At 38.3% G+C, this 25,293-nt stretch overlaps 1 protein-coding gene across 1 annotated transcript; it reads right to left on the reverse strand.

The window, feature by feature from the left end:
• Window positions 1–2,805: 2,805 nt before the first annotated feature.
• On the reverse strand, window positions 2,806–16,151 carry LOC122757841. The gene is made up of 3 exons (XM_044011407.1): window positions 16,098–16,151; window positions 13,013–16,007; window positions 2,806–2,933 (listed from the first exon to the last, which is right to left on the reverse strand). The coding sequence occupies exons 1-3, from the start codon at window positions 16,149–16,151 to the stop codon at window positions 2,806–2,808; spliced, it is 3,177 nt and encodes a 1,058-aa protein (XP_043867342.1).
• Between the last annotated feature and the right edge of the window lie 9,142 nt (window positions 16,152–25,293).

A 25,293-nucleotide genomic window follows, 5' to 3' on the forward strand; every position in this document is an offset into this window, starting at 1 on the left:
CCTATTCCTATATTTTTTTGTTTCTGGTATACTCACAAACTCTGTGTTCGTCTTTCCCTTTCCTTTTCACTTCGGTCATTTGGACCAAAAACTTTATGGGATCTTAACATAACTAAGATTTGTGTTCGAAGATCTGAGAGGTAACAACGAACCCCCCACACTCCCGAATGAGCTAAGGGACCAGGAGATCCCGCACGTTACCTCTCGATCTATAGCTAGCTCTATGCATTATATGAATTTTGGCACCCGAGCAGGGACCGGTAATGCATAGAGCAAGACAGAGCTTTTTACATAGCAGCAGCTAATAAACACACTCCACGTCTACTACAAAATTTTATGGCGCCCAACGTGGGGCTCGAAATTCGTAGAGCGAAGTTAACGCACTTTTTCATTCATACACTGCCACACATTCCTGTAGTACTGGAGGTGGCGATTGACCGTAGTTGAACTACCTTCCCCACTAGTCCTTACATGGATACTTACTTGACTGACCCTATGGTAAGCGAACGCCGAACCACCGAGCAACAAACTACATGCATGAAACGGCAGAAAACATAAACGAAAAAAAACGGTACTATCATCACATTGTAACGAGTTACATTATCAAGCGCAGATGGTGGAATAGGAGGATTAGAGCAGTGCACGCGCTGGATCCGGCCAATGGGTCATCCGGAGAAGGGAAGGGGGTAAGAAGAGGGGAACTGCGACTCCTAGCGCTGCCAAGATATATTTATTAATAAAAATCGCGTGCAAACGATTATCTTCGGCCACTTGCTTAGATGAGAGAAAATAAGAGAGAGAGAGAGAGATAGAACAGATTTAGACACACACGAACATACCTGTCCAAGCTGGGTCTCGTTGCGCAAGCAATTATGTGCCTGCTCAGCAAAAGTCGGCCTTCGATATTAAGGCGACCGACCGTGCCCACCCTACGTTGATTGCTGGCTACCTGCCTATATTATCAGCGATCCCATTACCAGCTTGGAGAGCTAAGAAAAACCTATAAAAACGCGCCGCATGGCCCCAAAATAATGAAACTTAATTAAACTTCATTAGATTTAATATAAACAAAATAATTATACATATGTAAATTGTTGTTTTGGGCAGAAGGCATAAGAGAATATAAGCAAATAAGAAAGCTTTTGGAGAGCTTTTTCTCTCAACCTTAGATCAGCTGATTGAAATGACGATAGTGGAATGGTAATAGGAAGAAGATTAGTGATTATGCATTACGTTTTTTTTTATGCAGCGGGTGATATTAACGCTGACAGCAAATAATATTTAGTGTGCGCGGCTGCAGACTTAATTGCACGCTGGCAAAAAAAAACAAGTAAGAACGTTGCAGTCGGGCGTTACCGACTGCGGAATACTCATTCACATCCCATCAACAATTTAGTAGTTAAGTTTCGCTCTAATACTGTAGAATATACAGGTTTTTCCGATTTGCCACGCCCCAACTGGGCGTAGACACCTCATTTTTGGTCAGTTTTTAGAAAGAGATAACGGTACCCTAACTGCAAAGTTTGAATGCTTACCCTCAAAAAATGTGAAAATTACAGGGTATTTTTCGATATGCCACGCCCCTAAAGAGGCGTAAAAATTATTTTTGGGGAATCGATAGAGGAGGCTACCAGTAACTCAACTATCCAAATTTAAAGCTTCTAGCTATTATACTTTAGGAGATATAAACTTTTGTGGTTTGCCACGCCCCCTGTGGGCGGACATATATCCGACAAAACTTTTTGGTCTTGGGTGATCAGTCCGAGTATATATACAAAATTTGAGGTCTCTGCCATCAGTAGTGTCCAAAATATAGGAGAATTTAAAAAATCACTATATCTTCAGGTCCGATTTGCCACGCCCCCAATGGGCATAGACATATAATTTTATCTATAGACTTTATAGAGTCATACCATTAGCTGACGTGCAAAATTTCAGCATTCTAGGTTTACAACTTTAGGAGATACAGTTTTATCCGATTTGCCACGCCCTTAATGGGCGTAGATATATCCGCCATAGCTCGTGATCTTGGGTGGTCAACGCGGACCTACATACCAAATTTCAGCTTTCTAGCTCTTTAACTAACATGATTTCTGGTATATCGGAAAATGCATTTTCCGATTTGCCACGCCCCTAGTGGGCGGATCAAGAAAATTTTAACACTTTATAAATCGGAGATATACACGAGTATGTGTTCCAAATTTCAAGTCTCTAGCTTCAATAGCGCCGAAATAGATTGCATTCATACGGACAGACTGACAGACGGACAGACGGACGGACGGACAGACGGACAGACGGACGGACAGCAAGACGGACATTGCACAAAACCAATATACTGATTCACTTTCGTGAATGAGTATAATTAAATTTTTGACTGGGTGCCAAACCTGCAAAGAGGTTTGTGCGAAATGATTTTACACATATATACTGACTTAATGAAATGCGCACTACTACTTTCTTCTTACCGATTTAATTAGTTTGGCACTTGCACAAAAAAAATTATACTTTCAATTTAAAACTTTTTTTCTTCAATTCTCAAATTACCTTTTCACCACTTCACAGCGAAATTTTTATACAACCTTTTTAGTCGGTGGTTGAGATGCGAAAGAAAGAGAATATATGGCCGATCCCATGAAGCGGCAAGTCATCGCTTGGGAACAGTTTTTTTTTATGGCCTAGGTGAGTGACAATGTCTCCTGTTATTAATGCAGATTCGGGATTGCCACATCCGTGATCGCGTTCAACTATGCTAAGCCACTCCTTGCTCAGCGGATTGCCTACTTTCAGGCTGTTTTTTTTTCCTCTCTATTCCAGCGTCGCGGCTTCCTGAGCGGATATCTCAGTGCCAGAAATAAACTTGTGGCCAATATGTTGCAGCTTTTGCTTAATGGTGAAATTGTGACGAGATTTGATCTCTTCAACAGCATAAGGATCTAATATAAATTGAATATCAATATTAGCCCTTTGCAAGGAAAGTAAATGCTCATTATATGCATTTACTTTAATTGCGTTAAAGCAACGTTTTAAGAAAATTTTGGGTTTTTTCAACCCTGATTGCCATCAAGTATTCCTCGTAACTGAGGTTAATATGATTATGACATAAAAAATTGTCAAATGAATTGAGTGATAGCAAAGTTTCACTATCGAATGACATATTTAAGAAAATTTTAATATTTTGATGATTTCTGTGATGCGAGCCGTTGAGTCAACGTTCACTTTCCGACAAAGGAAAAAGAATTTCTGTTTTTGGCATTGGAGGGTAAGGAATACTCAAGCGGCATAATCGAGCTCCCTTTATTACTCGCATACATGAATGCCTGTGATTGTGCTTCTGGTATTCAATCAAATTATTTATATTTACATCAGTCACGTCAGAAGTGATAAATTTATCAATAAATTCTATTACGGGTGAAATAGACCTCTGGCTACTTTCGTCATCAACAAGATTAGCTTTGGAGGCATCTTTAAGCCAAAACATTCCGTGTATATGAGGAGAACCTCTTTGTTGGAATTCAACACGCCAATAATCTATATATATAAAAGAGAGTTGTGTAAAAGTGTCTTAGCACTTATAACTCGAGATCTGCTGGACCAATTTTCATGGTTTTTGATTTGTTGGATTTGTCTCCGCCACGAGTAGGTCAGTAGATCTTTAAAATACTGAAAAAATTTGACGAATACTTGAAAAACGCGGTTTTTTCCCTAAAGATTCAAATTTCCATTTATACTCAGTAGCCTTGACAACAGTGACTGTTTCGGTCCTGTATAGAAGTAAATAAACAAATGTAGTCAGTCAGTCTACGGCACAGCCTCGAGCAGACCTGACTATTCAACAAAAAAAAAAAAAAGACTATTCAACAAAAAAAAAAAAAAAAAAAAAAAAAAGACTATTCAAAACAAGTAAGAAGGCTCCAGTCGAGACTGCTCGACTAGGAGATACCCTGAACCCTCCAAGCTGATATTCTAATCAGTCTGGACTTCTTTTATGCTCACATACATACACATGCACTTATAAGTACGTGCTCTGCGACTGCGCTTGGGCTGCGCTGTAATGTGGGCAATATTATGAGAATTTATTTGTTGAATAATTTCTTTTGTAGACATACAATCTTAATGAAACTTTTCGTAATCATATGGTTAAAATATGTGTACATTCCAAAGCACAAGTCTCTAGTACTTGAAATGCGTTTTTTACAAAATCTTTGTATCCATTAACTTTATATACAACCCAAATTTGAAGTCTCCAGGTCTAAAAGTGTTAAAATTATGCTGAAAAAACCAAGTCGATTTTTCGATTATTCTCGATAAAAAAGTTATCGGACGAGTTATCGAAAAAATAAAGCAAACTTGTACTGCCTATGGTATACACGAGTATGCATGCCAAATTTCAGCTCTCTAGCTCTTATATCTTCTGAGATCCTTTTGCTCATACGGACGGACGGACAGACGGACAGGGTTATATCGACTCAGCTCGTCGTGCTGATCAAGAATATATATACTTTATGGGGTCTGCGATGATTTCTTCTGCCTGTTACATACATTTCACAAAACCATTATACCCTGATTTCCCATTTTCAATGGGTTCAGGGTATAAAAAATAAACAAAACAAAAATTTTTTTTCCAAATCAAAAATTATATTTCAAATAAAAAATCTGCAAAAATTCAAAAAAATCAAAAGATTAAAACCTGACTGTTCAAAAAATAAATAAAAAATTCAAAATTCGAAATTCAAAAAAAAAAAAAAAAGTTAATTATTAAAAAGTGTATTTTTGGCTTTTTATATTTTTGGACTTTTAAACTTTATAAATAATAATTGTGCGCGTGCGTACAAAAGCTAAATATCTCGAAAGTTCAGGTATTTGTTTGTCTCAAACATAAATTTGTTTAAATTATTTATATTTATATTTCTCGATTGTTTTATATGGTTTTGTGCGAGGGCAGTATTACTATTAATAAAAATGCCGCGTCCTAGAAGATCTAATCTTTCCCGGCGGACCCATAATGCAATTAGGCAACGGAATATCGCGAGTCAATTATCTGACGAAGAGCGAGAAATCGCCCGAGAAAGGCTCCGCGTTAGTACCCAGCAAAGAAGGGTCTTAATTCGTGCTTCTCAAAGAGAGGCAGCCCGTGAAATGGCAATAAGAAATGGTTCAAGGATTGATTTGAATCGAGAAGCGTTTCGATATGATTGCACCATTGACTATAGCTTGAATCGTTTAGTTTGCATTGGTCCAATGGACGTTGTTTGCCAGCATTGTGGCGCATTGAAGTTTGCTGGTGAAACGCCCGGTTTGTGCTGCCTTAGTGGTAAAGTGACATTGCTATTAGTGGTCCCGCCACCAGAGCCATTGCGTTCCCTACTTTTCTAGCGAGCACTCAAAAATACAATGCCTGTTTCCAATTCGGGGCAGAGACAAATCCAACAAATCAAAAACCATGAAAATTGGTGCAGCAGATCTCGAATTATAAGTTCTGTAACAAATTCTACTTTTTTTTATATATATAGAGACTGTTAGGCGGTACGAAGCTCGCCGGGACAACTAGTATTTTATAACTGGATGATTGCCGAAAATACTTCCTAATTTTTCATTAATTTAGGAACTTGTCTATACCTATAATCAAAATATCGAGCACAGGTCACTGGATCTGTTCTAATAAGTCTCGCTTTTTCCGAAAACTGTAAAGCTGCTGCGCTGTCTTCTGAAATTTCTATTTTATCAACATTTCTTTTTAAAATGACTAATAGTTCGGTCCACCTAGTATCTGCAGCAGACAATGTAATGAAAAAGGTTGGTGTTAGAGCGTTAAAATGAAAAACACTCCACATTTGCCGAATTCAAGATCTTAACTGAACTCTTTATTGCTTAAAATCCTAGTTCTTATATACCTAACAGAGACTATTAAAACTACTTCCAGTCACTGGAAGGGTGCATTTTCTCACACAAACAAGTGCCCAGATGTTTACTTAAGTGTCCCTTTTTTTTGAATCTTTGGGCCCAGGCTCACGTTACATTTACATATATTAGACGCTGCATTGGTCGCTGCAACTAAGGGATGACATATTTATTACTTTGTGTCGGATAACGCGCAGGTTATTCGAGTACTGTCTCTATTTTTATTATTATGTATGTTCATGTTTGAACATTCTGCCAGGGGCCCAAAAATGTTGTGGTTGTAAAAATTTTTATTTTTTGTTCGATGACTCGCAGGTCATCCAGTATTCGCATGTTTTCAAACATTCTGCCAGAGGGGCCAAAAAATATATTTGCTTTTTTGTTTTCATTTTAATATTAGTTTGATAACGCGCAGGTTATCGAATAAATTTTTTTTGTCGGATAACGCGCAGGTTATCGAGTATTTTTCTGTATATTTTTTATATTTCAAATTATATGGGACCAGGAAATGTTATAGCTTTTAATCGCCTCTTTACATTACATTTTCTTATTGTATATATGATTAATATTAATGCAATCAAAATACTTATTAACATAGAAGCATGACCTGATATGTGATGAAAATGGAGCCCTTTTAATTCTATATGGCTCTCCTTCATTTGCTGTATTGCTATTTGTAAATGCTCAATTTCTTTCGTATGATTTATTCTTGATAGTGCTAATGGGTTCCAAACTATTTTTGGAACGTCAACAATCTTTCCTACGTATGAGGGTGCGATTTTCTCGTATTTTTCAGTGTGAATATCATTATTATGAGCTATTATGGTCTTATCTCCTGATCGAGCTGTGCAATCTGATTTCATTTTCAACACACCCTGTTCTGGTAATTCTATTAGTTCTTGCTGTGCTCCCTTGCATCGTACGCTTAGCTTTTCATTAATCGGTACTTTAAATAACCACCTACTTTTACCTTCCAATTCAACCCAGTATGTTTTTGAATGAACTAATGTTTGATAGATACAGTTCGCCGGTCGGTTTGGCTTGAATGGTGATATTTCGCAGCTGTTATCGTTGGCATTATCCCAGGGCCAGTTACCTTCACATATGAGCTTGTTTGGTTGCCATTTTTTGCATTTATTTAATGTGGCTTCGGCCATTAAGTGGTAAGAATCAATTTCGAAGTTATACACTAAATATTCTGTTCTTTGGTGTACCATTATCATTTGGTCGTCATTGTAGACTGGTATTGGGATAACCTTATATAAATGAGATGGGTATCTGCTGAATAGCGGAATATTGGCGTTAACTATTATTTTGTTGTCTATAAAGGTTCCTTTCGTTGTAAGTAATTGATATATTTCTTTTAGTTCTGTACCTGTCCTTTTCCCTGGTAAGACTAAATTCTCGGACAAACTTTCTTTTATCTTGGCTATTTCTTCCCCAAATTGGTAAGGCTTCAATATAACCGGGCTTAATCTGCTATGATTTATATCAATTAGCATATTTATTACCCCTGTTTGAATCTTGTCACATTCTTCAATTAAGGCATTTAATTGATTTGTTATCATAAAGAAATTAATTGCTTCCTTATACACATAATACGATTCTTTTAGCAATTCTGTCATATTGTCTATACGTATATTCATGTCATTGAAATGAATATTGATTTCCTCAGTGGTTCTTTTGAGTATATTTGCTGTGGAATCTATTATTGATGTCTGTTTCTCACTCAATTTTTTTATGTTATGTTGGTTGTCTAATAAACTGACCATGTTTTCTTCCATTTGTTCTCGATCGTCTGCATCCATTATCCCAAATAGCAAGTGATATAATGAGCCCATGAATTCGAAAGGTGCACGTTTGGTTCTTGGTTTATTTTGTAGTATAAATAGTTTGTTATTATCTTCTAATTCTGCTATTCGTCTTTTTGTATTATTTAGTATTATATTACATTGGTCCTCGAAACTCTGTAGTTTCGTACACACTGCTCTCATTTTCCCTTCTAATTCACTCCCTTTCTTTAACATGTCAAAATATGAATCTAGGTTATAGTAAATAATTAGATCCCATGATGAGGTTACTATTTCTACTTCACCCATTGGATCTAAATAGATTGCTGAGTTGTTACCTAATTTTGAAATTGTTATCTTATCGCTTTTCGTTACTTCTGCACTTGATACCTGACAGAAGAGAGCTAAGACTAGCATTGCCATTAGTACTTTTAGTCTTGATCCTCCTTTCCCTCTGCTAGATTGTCTTGTGCTTCTTAGGTCTGAGTCTTCATTTTTTAATTCACCTAGCTGACATACTTTATTGATTGGTCGTGTAACTAACCCTTCTTGAGATTTAACTTTTACGACTCTAACTTTATTGTCTTGGCCTTTGTGAACTTCTTTTATTATCCCTAGTGGCCATCTAGCAGGGTGACAATTTTCATCCTTTATTAATACTATTTGCCCTTCTTCTAAATTTGGCATCTCTTTTTCCATTTATTTCTTTGCTGAAGGGTATATAAATAGTCATTTTTTCCACTTATTCCAAAAATCTCTCCTCATTTTTTGGATCAGTTTCCATCTATCTAGGTTTCCTATTTTTTTCTTCTCCTGTTGACTCCACTTCACTTACTGTGGGTCTACCTATTAAAAAATGTCCTGGAGTTAGTACTTCGATATTATCGATATCATCCCCTGTAGTGTATAGAGGTCTGGAGTTTAAGACTGCTTCAATTTGACATAATAGTGTCGTCATTTCTTCAAAGGTTAAATTGCTATCTCCTATTACTCTTTTTTAAATGATATTTTACTGATTTTACTCCCGCTTCCCAGATTCCTCCAAAGTGAGGGCTTGCCGCCGGGATAAAATGCCACTTTATTTGTTCTTTTTCTAACGTTGAAGAAATTTTTGTATTTTCTTGAATTGTTTTCTTAAATTCTTTTTCTAGTTTTTTAGCTGCTCCTACAAAATTTGTACCGTTATCAGAATATATGTTTAAGCATTTTCCTCTCCTTGCAATAAATCTTCTCATTGCCGCTAAAAATGCATCTGACGTTAAGTCACTAACTGCTTCTAAGTGTATAGCTTTTGTTGCCATGCACACAAATAATGCTATGTACCCTTTATACATTTTTTGCCCACGATACTTAGAACATTTCATATAATAAGGCCCTGCATAGTCTATTCCCGTATTCAAGAATGGGTATGACATTGTAATTCTATTCATAGGGAGATTTGCCATTATTTGTTGTGTGGGTGTATGATTATATCTAGTGCATGTAATACAATTACGTAAGTATTTCTTTAGACAGTTTCTGAGTCCAATTATCCAATATTTTCTTTGAATATAGTTTCTCATTACATTAATACCTCCGTGCAGAGTGATAGTGTGCGCATCTTTAATTATTAAGTTAACTAAATGGCATTTGTCAAGAATAATTGGATGCTTTTACGTCAAATCCAATACTAGCTTTCTCTAATCTTCCTCCTACTCGAAGTATTCCCTTTTCATCTAAAAATGGATTCAAACTAATTATTTTACTCTTATTTTGTAAATATTTTTTTCCCAACAGCTTTCCTATTTCTGTTCTAAACTGACATGCTTGTTGTTGTTTAATAATTAATATTCTAGCGTTATTTAATTCTTCTACTGTTATATATTTTTGTGGCTTTTGTATCGTTTTTTTGGTTATGATTTTAATAAATCTAATAATAAATGCTACTACTTTTTGTAATTTTTGCATACAAGAATATCGTTTGATTAATTCACCTATTATATTCTTTTCTGAGTTTTCTATCATAGTGTTCACACTTATTTTTTCTTCATCTACATTTTCTTCTTCTTTTGGCCAATGGTTCTTTGATTTGGCTAACCACTTTGGCCCATTCCACCAAATTTCGCATTCTACTAATTTATAAGTATTGATTCCTCTGGATGCTATATCTGCTGGATTGTCTTCTGATTTTACATGATTCCATTTAATTTCTGACATTTTCCTAATCTCATCCGTTCTTTTTCTAATGAATTTATTTTTATTCAATCCGTTTTGGATCCAAGCTAATGTGATAGTGGAATCACTCCACGCAAAGATTTCAACATTAATTTTAATCGATTCTGTTATTTTAGAAATGAGTTTTGTCAAAAGATGGGCAGCGCATAGTTCCAATTTGGGAATAGTTTTACGATTTTTCTTGGGATTAACTTTACATTTACTAGCTAATATCATTACCGAATTACCTACTTTGGCATATACTACTGCTGCATAGGCTTTTTCAGAAGCATCAGCAAACCCATGAAACTGTACTTCAATATCTTTTTGTATTTTGACCCACCTAGGTATTCTTAGGTTTTGTAGATGTTTCAAATTATCTTGATACTCTTTCCATTCTTTGATTTCTTCTTTGGATAGTTCTTCATCCCATTTTTTATCAGTTAGCCATAGCTTTTGCATAAACAGTTTCCCTATTATGGTCACTGGAGCTAACCACCCTAAGGGATCATATATTTTAGCAAGTGTTGATAAGACTGTTCTTTTATTTATTGTTTTAATATTGTTGTCAGTGAAACTAAATTTGAATTCATCTTTGAGGGGTTCCCACTGTAGACCTAATGTTTTTATTGACTCATTCTCTTCAATGCTTAACACCTTATTTTCTTCATTTCTGTCTATTTCTTCAATTATTTCTGATTTATTTGAAATCCACTTTCTCAGATTAAATCCTACTTTTGCTAGTTCACTGGAAACACATTCAACAATTTCTTTACAGTTTTGTATGGACTCAGCGCCTGTCATAAGATCGTCCATATAAAAATCTGTTTTAATTATTTCTTTAATTGTTGCGTTATTGCAATTATTGGCTATGTCTAAAAGAACTCTAGTGGCTAAGTAAGGAGCTGATGCAGTACCATAAGTGACTGTGGTAAGCTTAAAGTTCTTTAGTTTTTTACTTGGAGAATCTCTCCAGACAATATATTGAAATTCTTGGTCATGTTTTGCTATTTTTATTTGCCTATACATTTTTTCTATATCTGCTGATACTACATATTCCCAGCGTCGCCATTTTAATATAATGTCAAATATATCTTTTTGAACTCTTGGTCCCGTCCACATAATGTCATTTAGACTTTTCTTATTTGTTGTTTTTGCAGATGCGTCAAAAACTACCCTTAGCTTCTGTTGAGCTATCGAGATTTTTCGAATAGCTTTAAATTATTAAACGATTGAATTTACTTAGTGATTAGTTTATTAGCGATTATTAGAGTTTACAGAGTTTATGTGATAGACGCGAGCAAGCGACTAGTCTGTCGTGCTGTCCGCTACTATGTTTGTAATAGTCAATCTAACACTGCATCTGCTCTAAACAAGAGTTAATTGCATACTAACTACAATGTACGCGAGCCGGCGGATTAAGCTGAGCCGGTGCGTGGGTGAAAGAGACAACGCAAAAGGGAGAGCGTGATCTCCGTTACAAATTCTCTTACATGATAACATACTCTATGAACTGCCGCTCTTAATTACAATGAAGCGATGATTGCTGAGCCCAACATCCTCCCCCCGTTGAAGACTTAGTCTTCAACAGAATCCTTAAGGGGCAGCAAGCACAGCTTATTTGTAGCTCTTCTTATCTCGCCAGCTTCAGTTTTTAGTAGGGCTACCCGTGCAACGCCATCACTTCCAGGGATAAGTTCGATTATTCTGGCTAGTGGCCACTTAAGTGAAGGTAGATTCTCATCCTTCACAAGAACTATGTTGCCAACAGCCAAGCCAGGTTTGGAAGTTCTCCATTTCGCTCGCTGTTGTAACAAGTTGAGATATTCGTCCCGCCAACGAGTCCAGAACACCTGCTGGAGATAGCTTACGCGCTGCCAAGCATCCAAACGATTAAAATTGAGCCCGGTTAGGTTTGGCTCACTGAAAGACGAAGGAGGGCCACCGTTGATGAAATGCGCAGGAGTCAACACGTCTATGTCTGATGGGTGCTCTGAAATCGAAACTAAAGGGCGTGAATTAACGACAGCAGCGATGTTGCAAACCAGTGTGCGAAGCTCATCGTAAGTTAGGACGGAGGACCCAACACATCGGTAAAAATGATGCTTCGCTGTCTTCACTGCAGCCTCCCACAAGCCACCAATGCCATTCGATTGAGTCTGCCAAACAGAAATCCTTCACAGCCTTCTGGTGGGTGTCTGACAGAAATAGACGCTTCAACTCCTGAAGCTGATTGCGGGCACCAAGAAAGTTTGTGGCGTTATCCGACCAGATTTGACTTGGCCTTCCTCTGGTGCATATGAAACGTTGAAGTGCATGCAAAAATGCCGCGGTAGTTAAATCCTTGACTAACTCCAACCAAATAGCCTTCGTAGCAAAACAAATAAACACACAAACGTAGCATTTCACAGGCGCCTTGTTTCGTGACTCAGGCTTGTAAAAGAAGGGTCCGCAAAAGTCGACTCCAGTCACTCCAAAGACCCGATAGCCGTCGACTCGATCCTTGGGTAGATCTGCCATTATGTGTTCAACGAGTCGGGGCCTTGCACGAAAGCAAATTACGCATCTCTGAATTACACTGGCTACAGTTTTTCTACCTCCAATTGGCCAATATTGGGAACGAACCAACGCTAGCACTGCTCGGGGACCAGCGTGCAAGTTTCGCTGATGGAAATGCATTATGATGGCTCTAGTTACTGGATGAACTTTGGGCAAAATAATTGGATGGCGACTATCGAAATTTAAAGTTGAGTTTTTGAGACGACCATCGACACGTAGCAGCCCAATCTCATCAAGGAACGGTGACAGCGAGGCTAGACTGCTGGATGACGGAACCCTTCCTTTATTTCGAAGAGCATTTATGTCGTCTGAGAGATGTGTTCGTTGAATCATTCTTAACAGTATATGAGTGCCGTTCCGGATGTCTGCTAGGGTTATTCCTGGACCATGACTTTTTTTAATAAACTTTGATACGTATGCAAACGTACGCTGCAAGCGGCCGAAAGAATTCACAAACTTGCAGTCCATAGAGACATCATGGACTGCGTCCTTTACAAGAAGCACAGTTCTTCGACGCTCAATTGAAGTTCTTTCTGGAAGTGCTGAGACTGGCCACTGAGATCTGGGCTTACAGAGGAAACCTGGACCGTTGAACCAATGTAATGAGGCATTTAAATCCGAGGGCAATGCACCCCGAGATAATATATCCGCGGGATTCAGTGTTGTAGGTATATAGTGCCATTCCATTGCTGATGTGAGATCTTGTATCGTGGCGATGCGATTTGAAACAAAAACGTTAAATCGTCCGGGCTCGTCATTGATCCAAGAAAGCGCAACAGTAGAGTCAGACCAACAATGAAACTCGCCTGCGAAAATGCCTAAGCGAGCCACTTCATTCATTAGACGCGCAAGCAACTCTGCCCCGCATAGTTCCAGCTTGGGAACCGTGAGCGTTTTTAGAGGCGCAACTCGAGACTTAGAGCAAAGCAACCTGCTGATGGTATGCTGACCTCTGGATACAATATAAATGCAAGCTCCGTATGCCTCGATGCTGGCATCGCAGAATCCATGGACCTCAACCTTCGATCCTGGTATTAATGATAGCCTGGGAAATGCACTACTAAGACCATTGCCAAAGTTGCTGCAAATGTCTAGCCATGCAGTGTGACATGCAGACGGGAGACTCTCATCCCAATCAAGTTTATGCCTCCAGAGTTGTTGCAAGAAGATTTTAGCTTTCGTTATTACTGGGCCGACCAGGCCGAGGGGATCATAAAACCTAGCAATAGACGAGAGAACAGAGCGCCTGGAGGGCTTAGAGGCTGAATTCAGGGCTAGATATGAGAAAAGAAGTTGATCAGATGCCGGATCCCATGCAAGGCCAAGTGTCTTTGTAATGTCGCTGCCATCATTGAACCTAATGAGCGATTCCTTGTCGCAGTCTGTTACGCCGTCCAGCACCATGGGATGGCTTGAACACCACTTCCTCAATTTAAACTTCCCACATGCCAAGATTCCAGCTGTCTCTTGCATAACAAGTCTTGCTTCTTCGACTGAATTTCCTCCACTAATCAAATCATCAACATAGAAATCGCGAAGCAGTACGTCGGACCCGACTGGGAATGCGTTCCTTTCATCTACGGCAAGCTGATGCATGGCGCGCACAGACAAAAATGACGCTGGTTTTGTTCCATATGTTACCGTATCAAGCCTGAAAACTTCCAACTCATCATCTGGCGAATTCCTCCATAAAATGCATTGTAGATAGCTGTCCGGCTCAGGTACTTTCACGCAACGATACATTTTGCAAATATCGCCGGTGAGTGCAACTGGATAAGATCGGAAGCGCAATAATATGTCGACTAATTTTGGCTGAATGACGGGACCTGACATTAGAATGTCATTCAACGAATGCCCAGTTGTTGTAGATGCAGATCCATCAAAGACGACGCGAAGCTTGGTAGTTGTGCTATCATCCTTCAGAACGCAGTGATGAGGAAGAAAATATCTGCATAGATGGAATGAATTTAGAGGAACGCGTGACATGTGACCAAGTTCAAGATACTCTTTCAGAAATGCTGAGTATTGAGACTTTATATGCGGCAAACGACTCAATTTCTTCTCCAAATTGAGAAACCGATGTCGCGCTTGCTCATAAGAATCTCCAAGAAGCTCACAACTAAGCTTAACAGGCAGGCGTACTGTATATTGGCCACTAGCCAATCGATTGTAATGCCTCGCAAAATGCGCTTCGCAGTCTGAGTCTTCCTTGCTGAACTTTACAATGGAATCGCTGCAGCGCTCAACTTCCCAAAAGCGACGAACGAGACTGTCCAACTTGATATCAGCACAGGAGTCTGTAATCGGATCCAAAGGCGTCTTTGAAGCTATTAGCACGGAGTTGTGGTTGCGAGCCTCGCCACCTGATACAACCCAACCAAGACGAGTCTTCTGTAACAATGGAAGTCCAGGCATCAACTTGATTTGTCCCACACAGAGCAAATCATAAAACAGGCTAGCTCCGATAAGCAGATCTACTCGTTGCGGCCTATGGAAAGCTGGATCTGCCAGCACTATATTTTGCGGTATGCTCCAATTGCTCGTATTCACATTAGAACTGGGCTGCCTGCCAGTTATATTTGTAGCTACCATAGCCGTTATGCTAGTTGTATATTCAGATGCATGAGCTTGAAGAGTGAGGCAAATGCTGCTGCCATCCATGGCAACATTGGAGTCGCCTACGCCGCATACAGATGCCACCGATTTTGTTCTCTTAAGTTGCAGGAGATTCGCAAATCTGGCTGTAATGAGATGTAGTTGAGAGCCTGAATCTAAAAGCGCACGACAAGGAACAAGCTCGCCAAACCGATTCCTTGCCAGAACCACTGCGGTAGCCAGGAGCACAACATCGCTGTGCCGATCCTTGGATAAGAGAGTAGTGGCTGGTGCTGAGGGCTGAGGGATGGTCTGTACTCTTGATGTTGAAGATTGTTGATGGGGCGGAATTGCTGCCTGCGATGTGCTGGAGTGGCCGAGATGAAGAAGCGTATGATGCTTGACTCCACAGACCCGACAACTGCGCGAGCCACATTGTCGCGACTGATGACCTCCCTTGAGACAATTCAAACATAAGCCAGCCTTTCGGACCTCATTCAGGCGAAGACTAGGAGACAAGTTTGCGAATCTTGGGCATTTGTAGATTGTGTGCTCAAGATCATTACAAAAATTGCAACTGTGAGTACTGTGGCCGGTTACGAGAAATGCTGATCTACTGGTAGCAACCTTACTGCAAGAATTCATCGGCTTACTTGACGAATAGTTTGTAAGAGCAAATTTCATCGATTCCAAAGTACGGCAACGAAGCTCAAGAAATGAGGAGACTTCTTCATATCTGGGTATCTGAAGAGCCGTCTCTGAGTTGTCCAATTTCTCTTCCCATTTAGCTTGTGAGGCCTCATCAAGCTTCTGTAGCAGTATCTGAGCAATCATGGCACTGGCTATCTGCTCTGTTGTGCCCAGACTACTGAGCGCACGCATATGGACATTGAAGCTGTCAGATAGCTCACGCAGCTTGATTATGGATCCGTTTTCTACTCTTTTGAGACCTAAGATCTTTACGATGTGGGCCTGGAAGATTAAACGTCGGTTATCATATCTCTGCTTTAATAAATTTATGGAAATTGTATAATTATCATTAGAAATTTCCAAAGAGCGAACCGTATCCAACGCTGCGCCATCGAGGCAGGACCGGAGGTGCTGAAGTCTTTCCATATTGCTGATTTCTGGCCGACTTTCAATGATTGTAGAAAACATTGAGTAGAAATCAGCCCAATTAGCATATCCACCGCTGAACGTAGGTAACTTTAATGGCGGCAACGCAGGTGCAGCCTGCAATCTGGGGAGCGGATGCGCGAGGAGGGTCACTTGGACGACTAAACGTGGAACTATGATGCACTTGAGCAGTACGACTTTGCACTTCGGACATTATTGTTGACTGCATGACCATTATTAAATCATCAAAGTCAGTGCGCAAATTGCTGGACATCTCAGTAAAGTCGAGCTCCTCTAGACTTTCATGGGCCTTGCTAAAGGAGTGGCTTAGCTTGTCGATATGCTCCAGTAGAACATTTAGAGTGCTGTCACTGTGATCGGCAAGAGCATCTGAATCGACCTTGGATTGTAGCTTTTTCACCGACTGTACCTTGAGCTTATAAAACCGCACGCGATCTTCGGGAGCAACTGCACTAGCATCTAAATTCGCCATGACGAGTACAGCAAGAGCAACACGATAGAGTTCAAAGTCGTTGGTGCGAGCGCGATTGCAAGAGTAAGTAAATGTATATATAGCGCAGACACAAACTTGGAATAAGTCGTATTTGTCGAGCAGAGTACTTGCAACTTTAATAAACTGGCAAAGAATTATATTATGGTACTCAAATAATATACACGTATGAATTGTTGCACACCGGTACGATTATTATGGACGCGCTCGTATCGCAGCCGTGGCGAAAAAGTGCAATGTCAACGAAGAATAACGGCAAGCATGTAATTACACTGTGCTTATGCAAACTTAATCACTTATAGATTGAAGCTATAGAACACGCAGTCACTAACCATAGACATAGTTCAGAAATTAGCTGATTCTTTATTAGATTGTCATTTGCAGAAGTTTTCGCATGTGTACTACTTTTACGGGCGCCAGTGTATTGCAGACCGAACGAAAGAGTGTCTGGCGAATTGGCAAAGTAACGGCACGCAACTAATCGCTATATACACTGCTTATGTTCACGGGTGTATGTATGTATGTGATGCTGTCAATATATATATGCAAATATGTAAAGAAACGAAAAGAGAATCACGTCGGGGTCACCAAATGTTGAGCTATCGAGATTTTTCGAATAGCTTTAAATTATTAAACGATTGAATTTACTTAGTGATTAGTTTATTAGCGATTATTAGAGTTTACAGAGTTTATGTGATAGACGCGAGCAAGCGACTAGTCTGTCGTGCTGTCCGCTACTATGTTTGTAATAGTCAATCTAACACTGCATCTGCTCTAAACAAGAGTTAATTGCATACTAACTACAATGTACGCGAGCCGGCGGATTAAGCTGAGCCGGTGCGTGGGTGAAAGAGACAACGCAAAAGGGAGAGCGTGATCTCCGTTACAAATTCTCTTACATGATAACATACTCTATGAACTGCCGCTCTTAATTACAATGAAGCGATGATTGCTGAGCCCAACAGCTTCGTTGTCAGACTACTATCTCTTAACACTGCCTGATGTGGTAAATAATATTTTCCTTCTTTATTTGTAGATATCATATGTCCTAACTGCAAGTATTCGTTCATGAAATTTGTGTAGTCTGTTCTTAATTTTTCATTTTTTTGCAGCTTTTTCTCTAAGCTAAGAAATCGAGCTATAGCTTGTGGCTTTGATTCTCCTAATTCATTTTCTTCTTTGAACGGAATTGTTACAACATATCTACCCCTTGAATCAATTTTTGTTGTATTCTGAAAATTTTTTTCACAAAATTCTATCTCTTTGACATCTTCTTCTTCTTCGTTTTCTAATTCCCAGAACCGATCTAGGTCTTCTATTGCAATACTTGTCGCTACTATCGTTGTTTTACCTTTTGATTTTGTACAACCTGATACAATCCAACCAAATTCAGTCTTTTGCCCAAGTAATCCATCTATCTTTACTATCCCATCTTTTAGTACGTGTGGATATAAGTCTGCACCTATTATTATGTCTACACGACCTGGTTTATAAAATTGTGGATCAGCTAAAGTGAAATTGTGCCATTGAGCCATGTCTATATTTGCTTTACTAACTGGGAGAGCTTTCATTAACTTTGATAATATGATGGCCTCAACCCTAAACTGTTCTTTATTTGGTTCTCTAGGTTTTATTATTAGCTTAACTTTGTGTTTCGACCTCACAAGTATTTTCTGATGAGACACCACTTATTTCTGTCTCATTTCTGATTCTGGGTAAATTTAGCAACTGTGCGGCCTCCTCAGATATAATTGTTTTTTGAGATCCACTATCTATTAAGGCTCTTAAGTTGATATAATTCCCCTTTATTGCTTTAACTTTAATTATCGCTGTGGCTAATAAGGCCTCTTCATTTGTTACTACTGTATTAACTTTTTCTGTATTTATATGTAACATTGTATGATGAGGCTTCTTACAAAAGTAACAATTCATGCTACTTGTACACCTATTAGTATTCGTGTGTCTTAAACACCTCAAACATAACTGTATCTTTCTTGCAGCATCCAATCTTTCTCTTGGGACCATTGCCTTAAATTTCGTGCATTGCGTGGTACTATGACCTACTACTTTGCATATAGGACAATTGTAACCAGAGTGAATTTTCTTTTCCTCCTTATTTGAAGTGGATAATGAACAATGTCGCTGATCTAAGTAGTCCATTACGTCAGTCAGTAATTGTATTTCTTTTGTCTTTTTTATTTGGCTTTCGTATAATTGAAGTGCCTCTTTACTAAATTTTCTTAGTATTATGTGTGCAAAGATTTTATCAACTTCTTCTGAAAGTTGAGCCTTACTTTTAATTATATGTATTGACTCATTAATTGTATCAATAAAATAATTGATACTTTTGGATGAGTCAATATTTAAATTTGGAAGGTCCATTATTCGGTTCAATTGTTCCGAAAAAATTTTCCTTTTATTTTCATATCGCTTGGTAAGTAATTCCCAAGCGGTAGAATAATTATCTGCGGACCCCGTTAATAAATGAGCAACCATGCTCTTTGCTTCTCCTCGTAATGAGGATTTTTAAGTAACTGAATTTGATAGAAGGAGTTAAATCTTCTCTTCTATCAATAAGGTCGCAAAATAATTCAGCGAATAAATCCCAATCTTTGACATCTCCAAAAATATTGGGACTTGAATTTTTGGTAGACCCGGAAGGTTATCCATTTTTTCGTGGATTATGGGTTGAATTGGGGTGCCTTTTTTTGGCTTCTAACGCACTGATTGCATTTTGCACATCAAAATCTAATTCATTAACCTCTTCGTCAAACATTTTGTTTGACACATATTTATTTCTTAGCTCCTGAACTAGCTTTGAAACTTTATTCCATAAATATTTAATTTTATTCTTTCGAATCTCGAAGATTCCTACGTTTCCTTTTGCAATGTCCTCATATACTTCTACTAAATATAGTTTTAACTGTTCGACTTTGCTTTCAAACTCTACTTCTTCTTCAGAGCTTTTGTGAACTGTGACTGCTCTAACATGCTTCACATCTTTATCTTCTTCTTTCTCAGCCCTCATAATTTCTAATTTCAAATCTTGTATGCTTTTCATCGCTTTATCAAATTCCTTATTGTTAAAGTATGCATGGTCTATTACCCCTACTTTTAACAATAAGGTATGATTATTTTCTAATTCTTCTTTTATTTTTTCTAACTCTCCTAAAAATTTCGCTCGGTGGCCTAATTTCTTCAGATGAGTCTAGTTTTTTCAATCTGGACACTAAGTCCGATTGCATTTTCAAAACTTTATCACTTTTTCTGACAGCATTCTTTTTATTTTTATTTATATTTATTAAAAAAAAATTAAACTACGACTTATCTTTATTTTATCCGCGCTGTCCTCCTGTTGATCCAGTCTTCTCTGAAGGGGGCGCCTGATGATCTTGGTGATATTCCTCTTCCCGTTGGCCACTGACGGTTCTGATGAGTCGCTTTCTTTCGTCGAATTTCGCTGTAGTTTTACTCTGTCTCTCTTTTTGGATGGAGAACAGAAACCTTTTGGTAGTATTCTGCCTCTCCGCACTTTGCGCGAGAGAACAGAATTACTTCGATTTTTTTTTTTTGAACCGAATTTTTCGGATTTTTATTTATTATTTTTTTTTAATTTTTTCTGTCTCCGCACTTCACGCGAGAGAGAACAGAATCACTTCAATTTTTGTTTTTGTTTTTTTGTTTTTCTCTCTCCGCACTTCACGAGAGAACCGAACTTTTCGGATTTTTAAATTTTTTTTTTATTTGGTCTAGTCCCTTTTTGGGAATGCAGACCCACCAGCACTACAAATTTTTCTTTTTTTTAAATTTGAGCACCACTTTTAGTTTATATATGTATATACTCTGTCTCTTACCACTGGCGGGGGAAAACAGAGTAATATACTATATTTTGTCTTAAGCTGAGTTTTAAAACTATCAGCATTAAGACGCTGGTTCCTTTCTCTGTGTCTCTTACCACGGGTGGGGGAAAACACAGAGAACGCCGAAGGACCAAAATGTTAGAGCGTTAAAATGAAAAACACTCCACATTTGCCGAATTCAAGATCTTAACTGAACTCTTTATTGCTTAAAATCCTAGTTCTTATATACCTAACAGAGACTCTTAAAACTACTTCCAGTCACTGGAAGGGTGCATTTTCTCACACAAACAAGTGCCCAGATGTTTACTTAAGTGTCCCTTTTTTTTTGAATCTTTGGGCCCAGGCTCACGTTACATTTACATATATTAGACGCTGCATTGGTCGCTGCAACTAAGGGATGACATATTTATTACTTTGTGTCGGATAACGCGCAGGTTATTCGAGTACTGTCTCTATTTTTATTATTATGTATGTTCATGTTTGAACAGTTGGCAAATCAAACTGTCTTATCATTGCCATAACTTTTTACTTTTCTCCTTCCCAGTGAGCTGGAGATGACCGAATACCCTTCAAAACTCGATAGCCTTCATCGTGAAGAATTAAATTGGTCATGTGATCATCACTTAGAGCATTATCTGCCGTAATGCAGCGAGGAGCAGTGTGCTTACGCATATACATCATTTCCAACTTTTTATAAGAATAAAATATTTGATCGGTTCTACAACCTCTCCAATCAAAGTTTCGCAGTTCAGATCTAACAATAGTTAAATAACTAACCGAACACTTCCTTTTATTGCCTGCAAAGACATCTCCAATCAAATCAAGGGGTCGCTGTCTTTCGCCAGAAGCCATTTGAATTCTTTAATATTCTTTAATTCATACTAATATTATCTGTCTGAATGTTGTCTATTAATGTTTCTTGCCCTCATGGATTAATCTCTTCTATTTCTACATTTTCTCGGGCCTCCTGCGTCTCAGTATTTACAAGTTCATTAAAAATAGCATTGTCCTCAGCTGTTGCAAAGAATGGTATACTCTGAGGGGCTGATGAAAGAGAAGACATTAATAGAAATAGTATGCTTCTGATAAAGTTCTGTTAACACTAAAAAACTCATGGCGGTAATAATTTTAAGTGGCCTAATGGTTTCAGCCATGATATCATGGCTATATTCCATCCTACGTTTGAGGTGAAGCTGTGCAACCTCGGCTTCATGAAAAACCCTTGGGAGTGATGTGACGACATTTGCGATTGGGATCGGGACATTAACAACAGCTCCTTTTATTGCACTCTGACGCTCATGCCCTAAAGATTTTGTAATCATAAATGGAAGTCGTGGAGATATTTAACGTTCTTCCAAAGGTGTCAGATCTTCTAAGTATTGTGGAAGACTCGGAAAATCTACGCCATTTGTAATGGCATTTTTTGGCCCTTTACCTGATTTTATTGTGCGGCTACAAGATTTACAAAATTTGTAAATGCCATCTTCAGATCGAAAATTTGTCGACAATAGTAAAATGTACGCATTATGCTGATTGTTCTCAATAATATATTGGGAACGAAGTCTGTCCACTTGATGTGGAAACCAAAGCCCCTTGCAGCAAAGGCAAAGTTGGTCAGGGCCCAGTTTGACTATTTATTTGACTTTTATTAAAATTATTGGTTAATGTCTCTAACGAATGAAATTCTAATGTGGTATTCGGTTGCTCCACTCCACTTTGAAGGGATACCTCATTAATTGAAATATTTCTTCTACAATTTCGTCTACTAATTGTATTTATTCTCTGCTCTGCTAACCTACGCAAACGATTGCTGCGCATTCTAGACCTTCGAACTCTATTTTGTTCCCTAATTAAAATTATATTCTCAATCTCGCGCTGACGTAAGGATCTAGCTCTTCTATTGCGCTCTTGTTCTGAAAGTCAAAATTGGCTATCCTGCCTACGTGCTACTCTACGTATAGTATTAACCAAGTGTTCCTGCTGTCTTACTCTAATATTTGATCGTCTTTGTGAGCGTCCTATTGTATTTTGTTGCTGTTCAACACTCCTAATTTCTACATTTTGCCTACGAGTTGCCCTACGCATAGTGTCCACTGACTGTTCTTGTTGTCTAATGTCTCGATCCGTCCGAGTTTTAGCGTGCTCTACTGTATTTTGTTGCTGTTCAGCACTCCTAATTTCTAAATTTTGCCTGCGAGTATCCCTACGCAAAGTGTCCACTGACTGTTCTTGTTGTCGAAGGACTCGGTTTGTCCGTCTTCGCGCGTGGTCTATCGAATTTTGTCGCTGTTCTCTACGCCTAATTTCAATTTTTCTTCTACGATTAGCTACGATTAGTTTAAACTAATTTACATACTATTTAAATATGACAAAAAAAATAAATACAAATGAAAAACAAATATAATAAATAATGTAGACTTAAAAATAATAATAAATTAAATTAAATACATATATCTTTTTAGTTTAAGACTTACTGTTCCACAAATAGCTTGAAATAGTTTTAGTTTAAAACCTACTGTTCCACAAATAGTTTGAAATCAAGCCCAAATGAAATTCCACTATGATGACTATACATTGTTTCATAGGTTAATGAGCTACTAGTTCCACTTGGTAAATAAGAAAACACCCAATCAATGTGGGTATCGGACTTAACATTGAAATTTATATTTATATTACGAGCCCAAACCACTATTAATTCGAACAGCATGTTTTTTTTGCAGTGCGCAATGTTTAACACACTATATTGTCAATACTACTAAAGATAACACATACCAATGCATTTCGTCTTAAAGAGAATTTTATTCTCTTCATGATGAAAAAAAAAAAAATAATGCTCTCTTTCCAACAACAACAAAAATATGAGTAATTTACTAAAACGGTATACTTAAGAGATAAGATACAAGTAAGAAAGCTCTAGTCGAGACTGCTCGACTACGAGATCCCCTGAACCCTTGGAGCAATAGATATTTCAATAATTTTTCGCGTCTTTCAGCTTACACAAGAAACACGCACACACACACGCACGTACGCACACACAGGCATACATACACACACACGCATACAGCCACACATACACACACACACGCATACACACACAAACGCATGCACACACACACAGATACACAAACACATGCACACACATACACAAACATTTACATACATATACACACACAAGCATAAACACGCATGGGCGGCAGTGAGCGCTTACTATGAGAACTTAATTGCTTAATAACTTTTTTTGTGGACGTACGATCTTCATGAAACTTCTCAGATTATGATTATAACATGGATATGCATGTAATTGCTAAAGCACAAGTCTCTAGTATTTGAAATACGCTTTTTACAAAAGTGATGGTGAGGGGGTGAATTTAAGGGTGGGGGGCAAATTTTAACAAAAAACGACATTTAATAAAAAATTTGAAGTCTCTAGCTCTTATATCATACATACGGACAGACGGACAGACAGACGGACAGGGCCAAATCAACTCAGCTCGTCACCCTGATCAAGAATATATATACTTTGTGGGGTCTGCCACGCCTCCTTCTGCCTGTTACATACATTTCAACAAAACCATTATACCCTGATTTCCCATTGAAAATGGGTTCAGGGTATAAAAATTTAATTAATATTAGAATTGTGTAACGTCGCCCTTGGCCTGAATTACACATTTAACTCGTTTTGGCATTGATTTTAACAAAGTTTTGCAATGCTCTTGAGAAATTGAGTCCTACATCTCTTGCAACTTGATTTTCGAGTCAGCAATATTCCGTTGTGGCTCATTTCGAAGCTGGTTTTTCATTAGCCACCAAATAGTTTCAATTGGGCTTAGATCTGGACTATTTGCTGGCCAATCTAAAACCTCCATTTGATTATATTGCAGCCAATTTCTGGTTCCCTTAGCTGTGTGCGATGATGCTCCGTCCTGCTGAAAAGTGAATTCACCGCAATCTGATAGTTTTGGTATTGATGGCAACAATACCAATATTATTAATATACCAATATTATTAATATATTTTTCAGCATTGAGTGTCCCTTCAATGAAATGAAGTCTTCCTAATCCCTTGGCAGACATACATCCCCATACCATAGTGCTCGCAGGAAACTTTGTTGTTCTTTTAAGGCAGTCTTTATGATATGTTTCTGACTTTTTACGGATGACGCGTTTTCTCGTATCGCCGACACTAACATCAAATTTAGCTTCATCGCTGAATATGATGGTATCCCATTGCCTTTGAGTCCAAGACATCCTTTCCCGAGCCCATTGCAAACGCTTGTTTTTGTGACGAAGCGTAAGCAAGGGTTTATCCTTGGCCTACGAGGAAGATTACGAGTAAGTTATTGGGTACGATGCACAGCTAATAACAAAACATACTTTATAAAAACCATATCCAATACTTTTTAATTGCAGTCGAGTCCACTCTCGGTGGACAGTTTTGCCAATTGTCTGCGACCACTCAGAAGCCAAATTTCTTAAAGATTGGCGACGATCAGCCTTAACAATTTTGGCCAGTTGTCTTTTGTCGCGCGGTGTTATTGCTGATGTTCGGCCTCTATTCGCAATGTTATTTTCAATATTCCCATTTTTATAATCATTCACGAAAGTGAATCAGTATATTGGTTTTGTGCAATGTCCGTCTTGCTGTCCGTCCGTCTGTCCGTCCGTCCGTCTGTCCGTATGAACGCAATCTATTTCGGCGCTATTGAAGCTAGAGACTTGACATTTGGAACACATACTCGTGTATATCTCCGATTTATAAAGTGTTAAAATTT

The sequence above is a fragment of the Drosophila mojavensis genome, unplaced genomic scaffold, assembly GCF_018153725.1.
Source record: "Drosophila mojavensis isolate 15081-1352.22 unplaced genomic scaffold, ASM1815372v1 contig_136, whole genome shotgun sequence".
Classification (NCBI taxonomy): Eukaryota; Metazoa; Arthropoda; class Insecta; order Diptera; family Drosophilidae; genus Drosophila; species Drosophila mojavensis.

Excerpts from the sequence above, each read along its gene's own strand:
- LOC122757841 (XM_044011407.1), bottom strand. The coding sequence starts at position 16,151 with ATGGAAAGACTTCAGCACCTCCGGTCCTGCCTCGATGGCGCAGCGTTG. Across the intron at positions 16,008-16,097 it reads ATGGCGCAGCGTTGGATACG|GCCCACATCGTAAAGATCTT; the intron begins GTTCGCTCTTTG and ends TTAATCTTCCAG. Across the intron at positions 2,934-13,012 it reads CAACGGTCCAGGTTTCCTCT|ATCCTTATGCTGTTGAAGAG; the intron begins GTAAGCCCAGAT and ends AATTTATATTAG.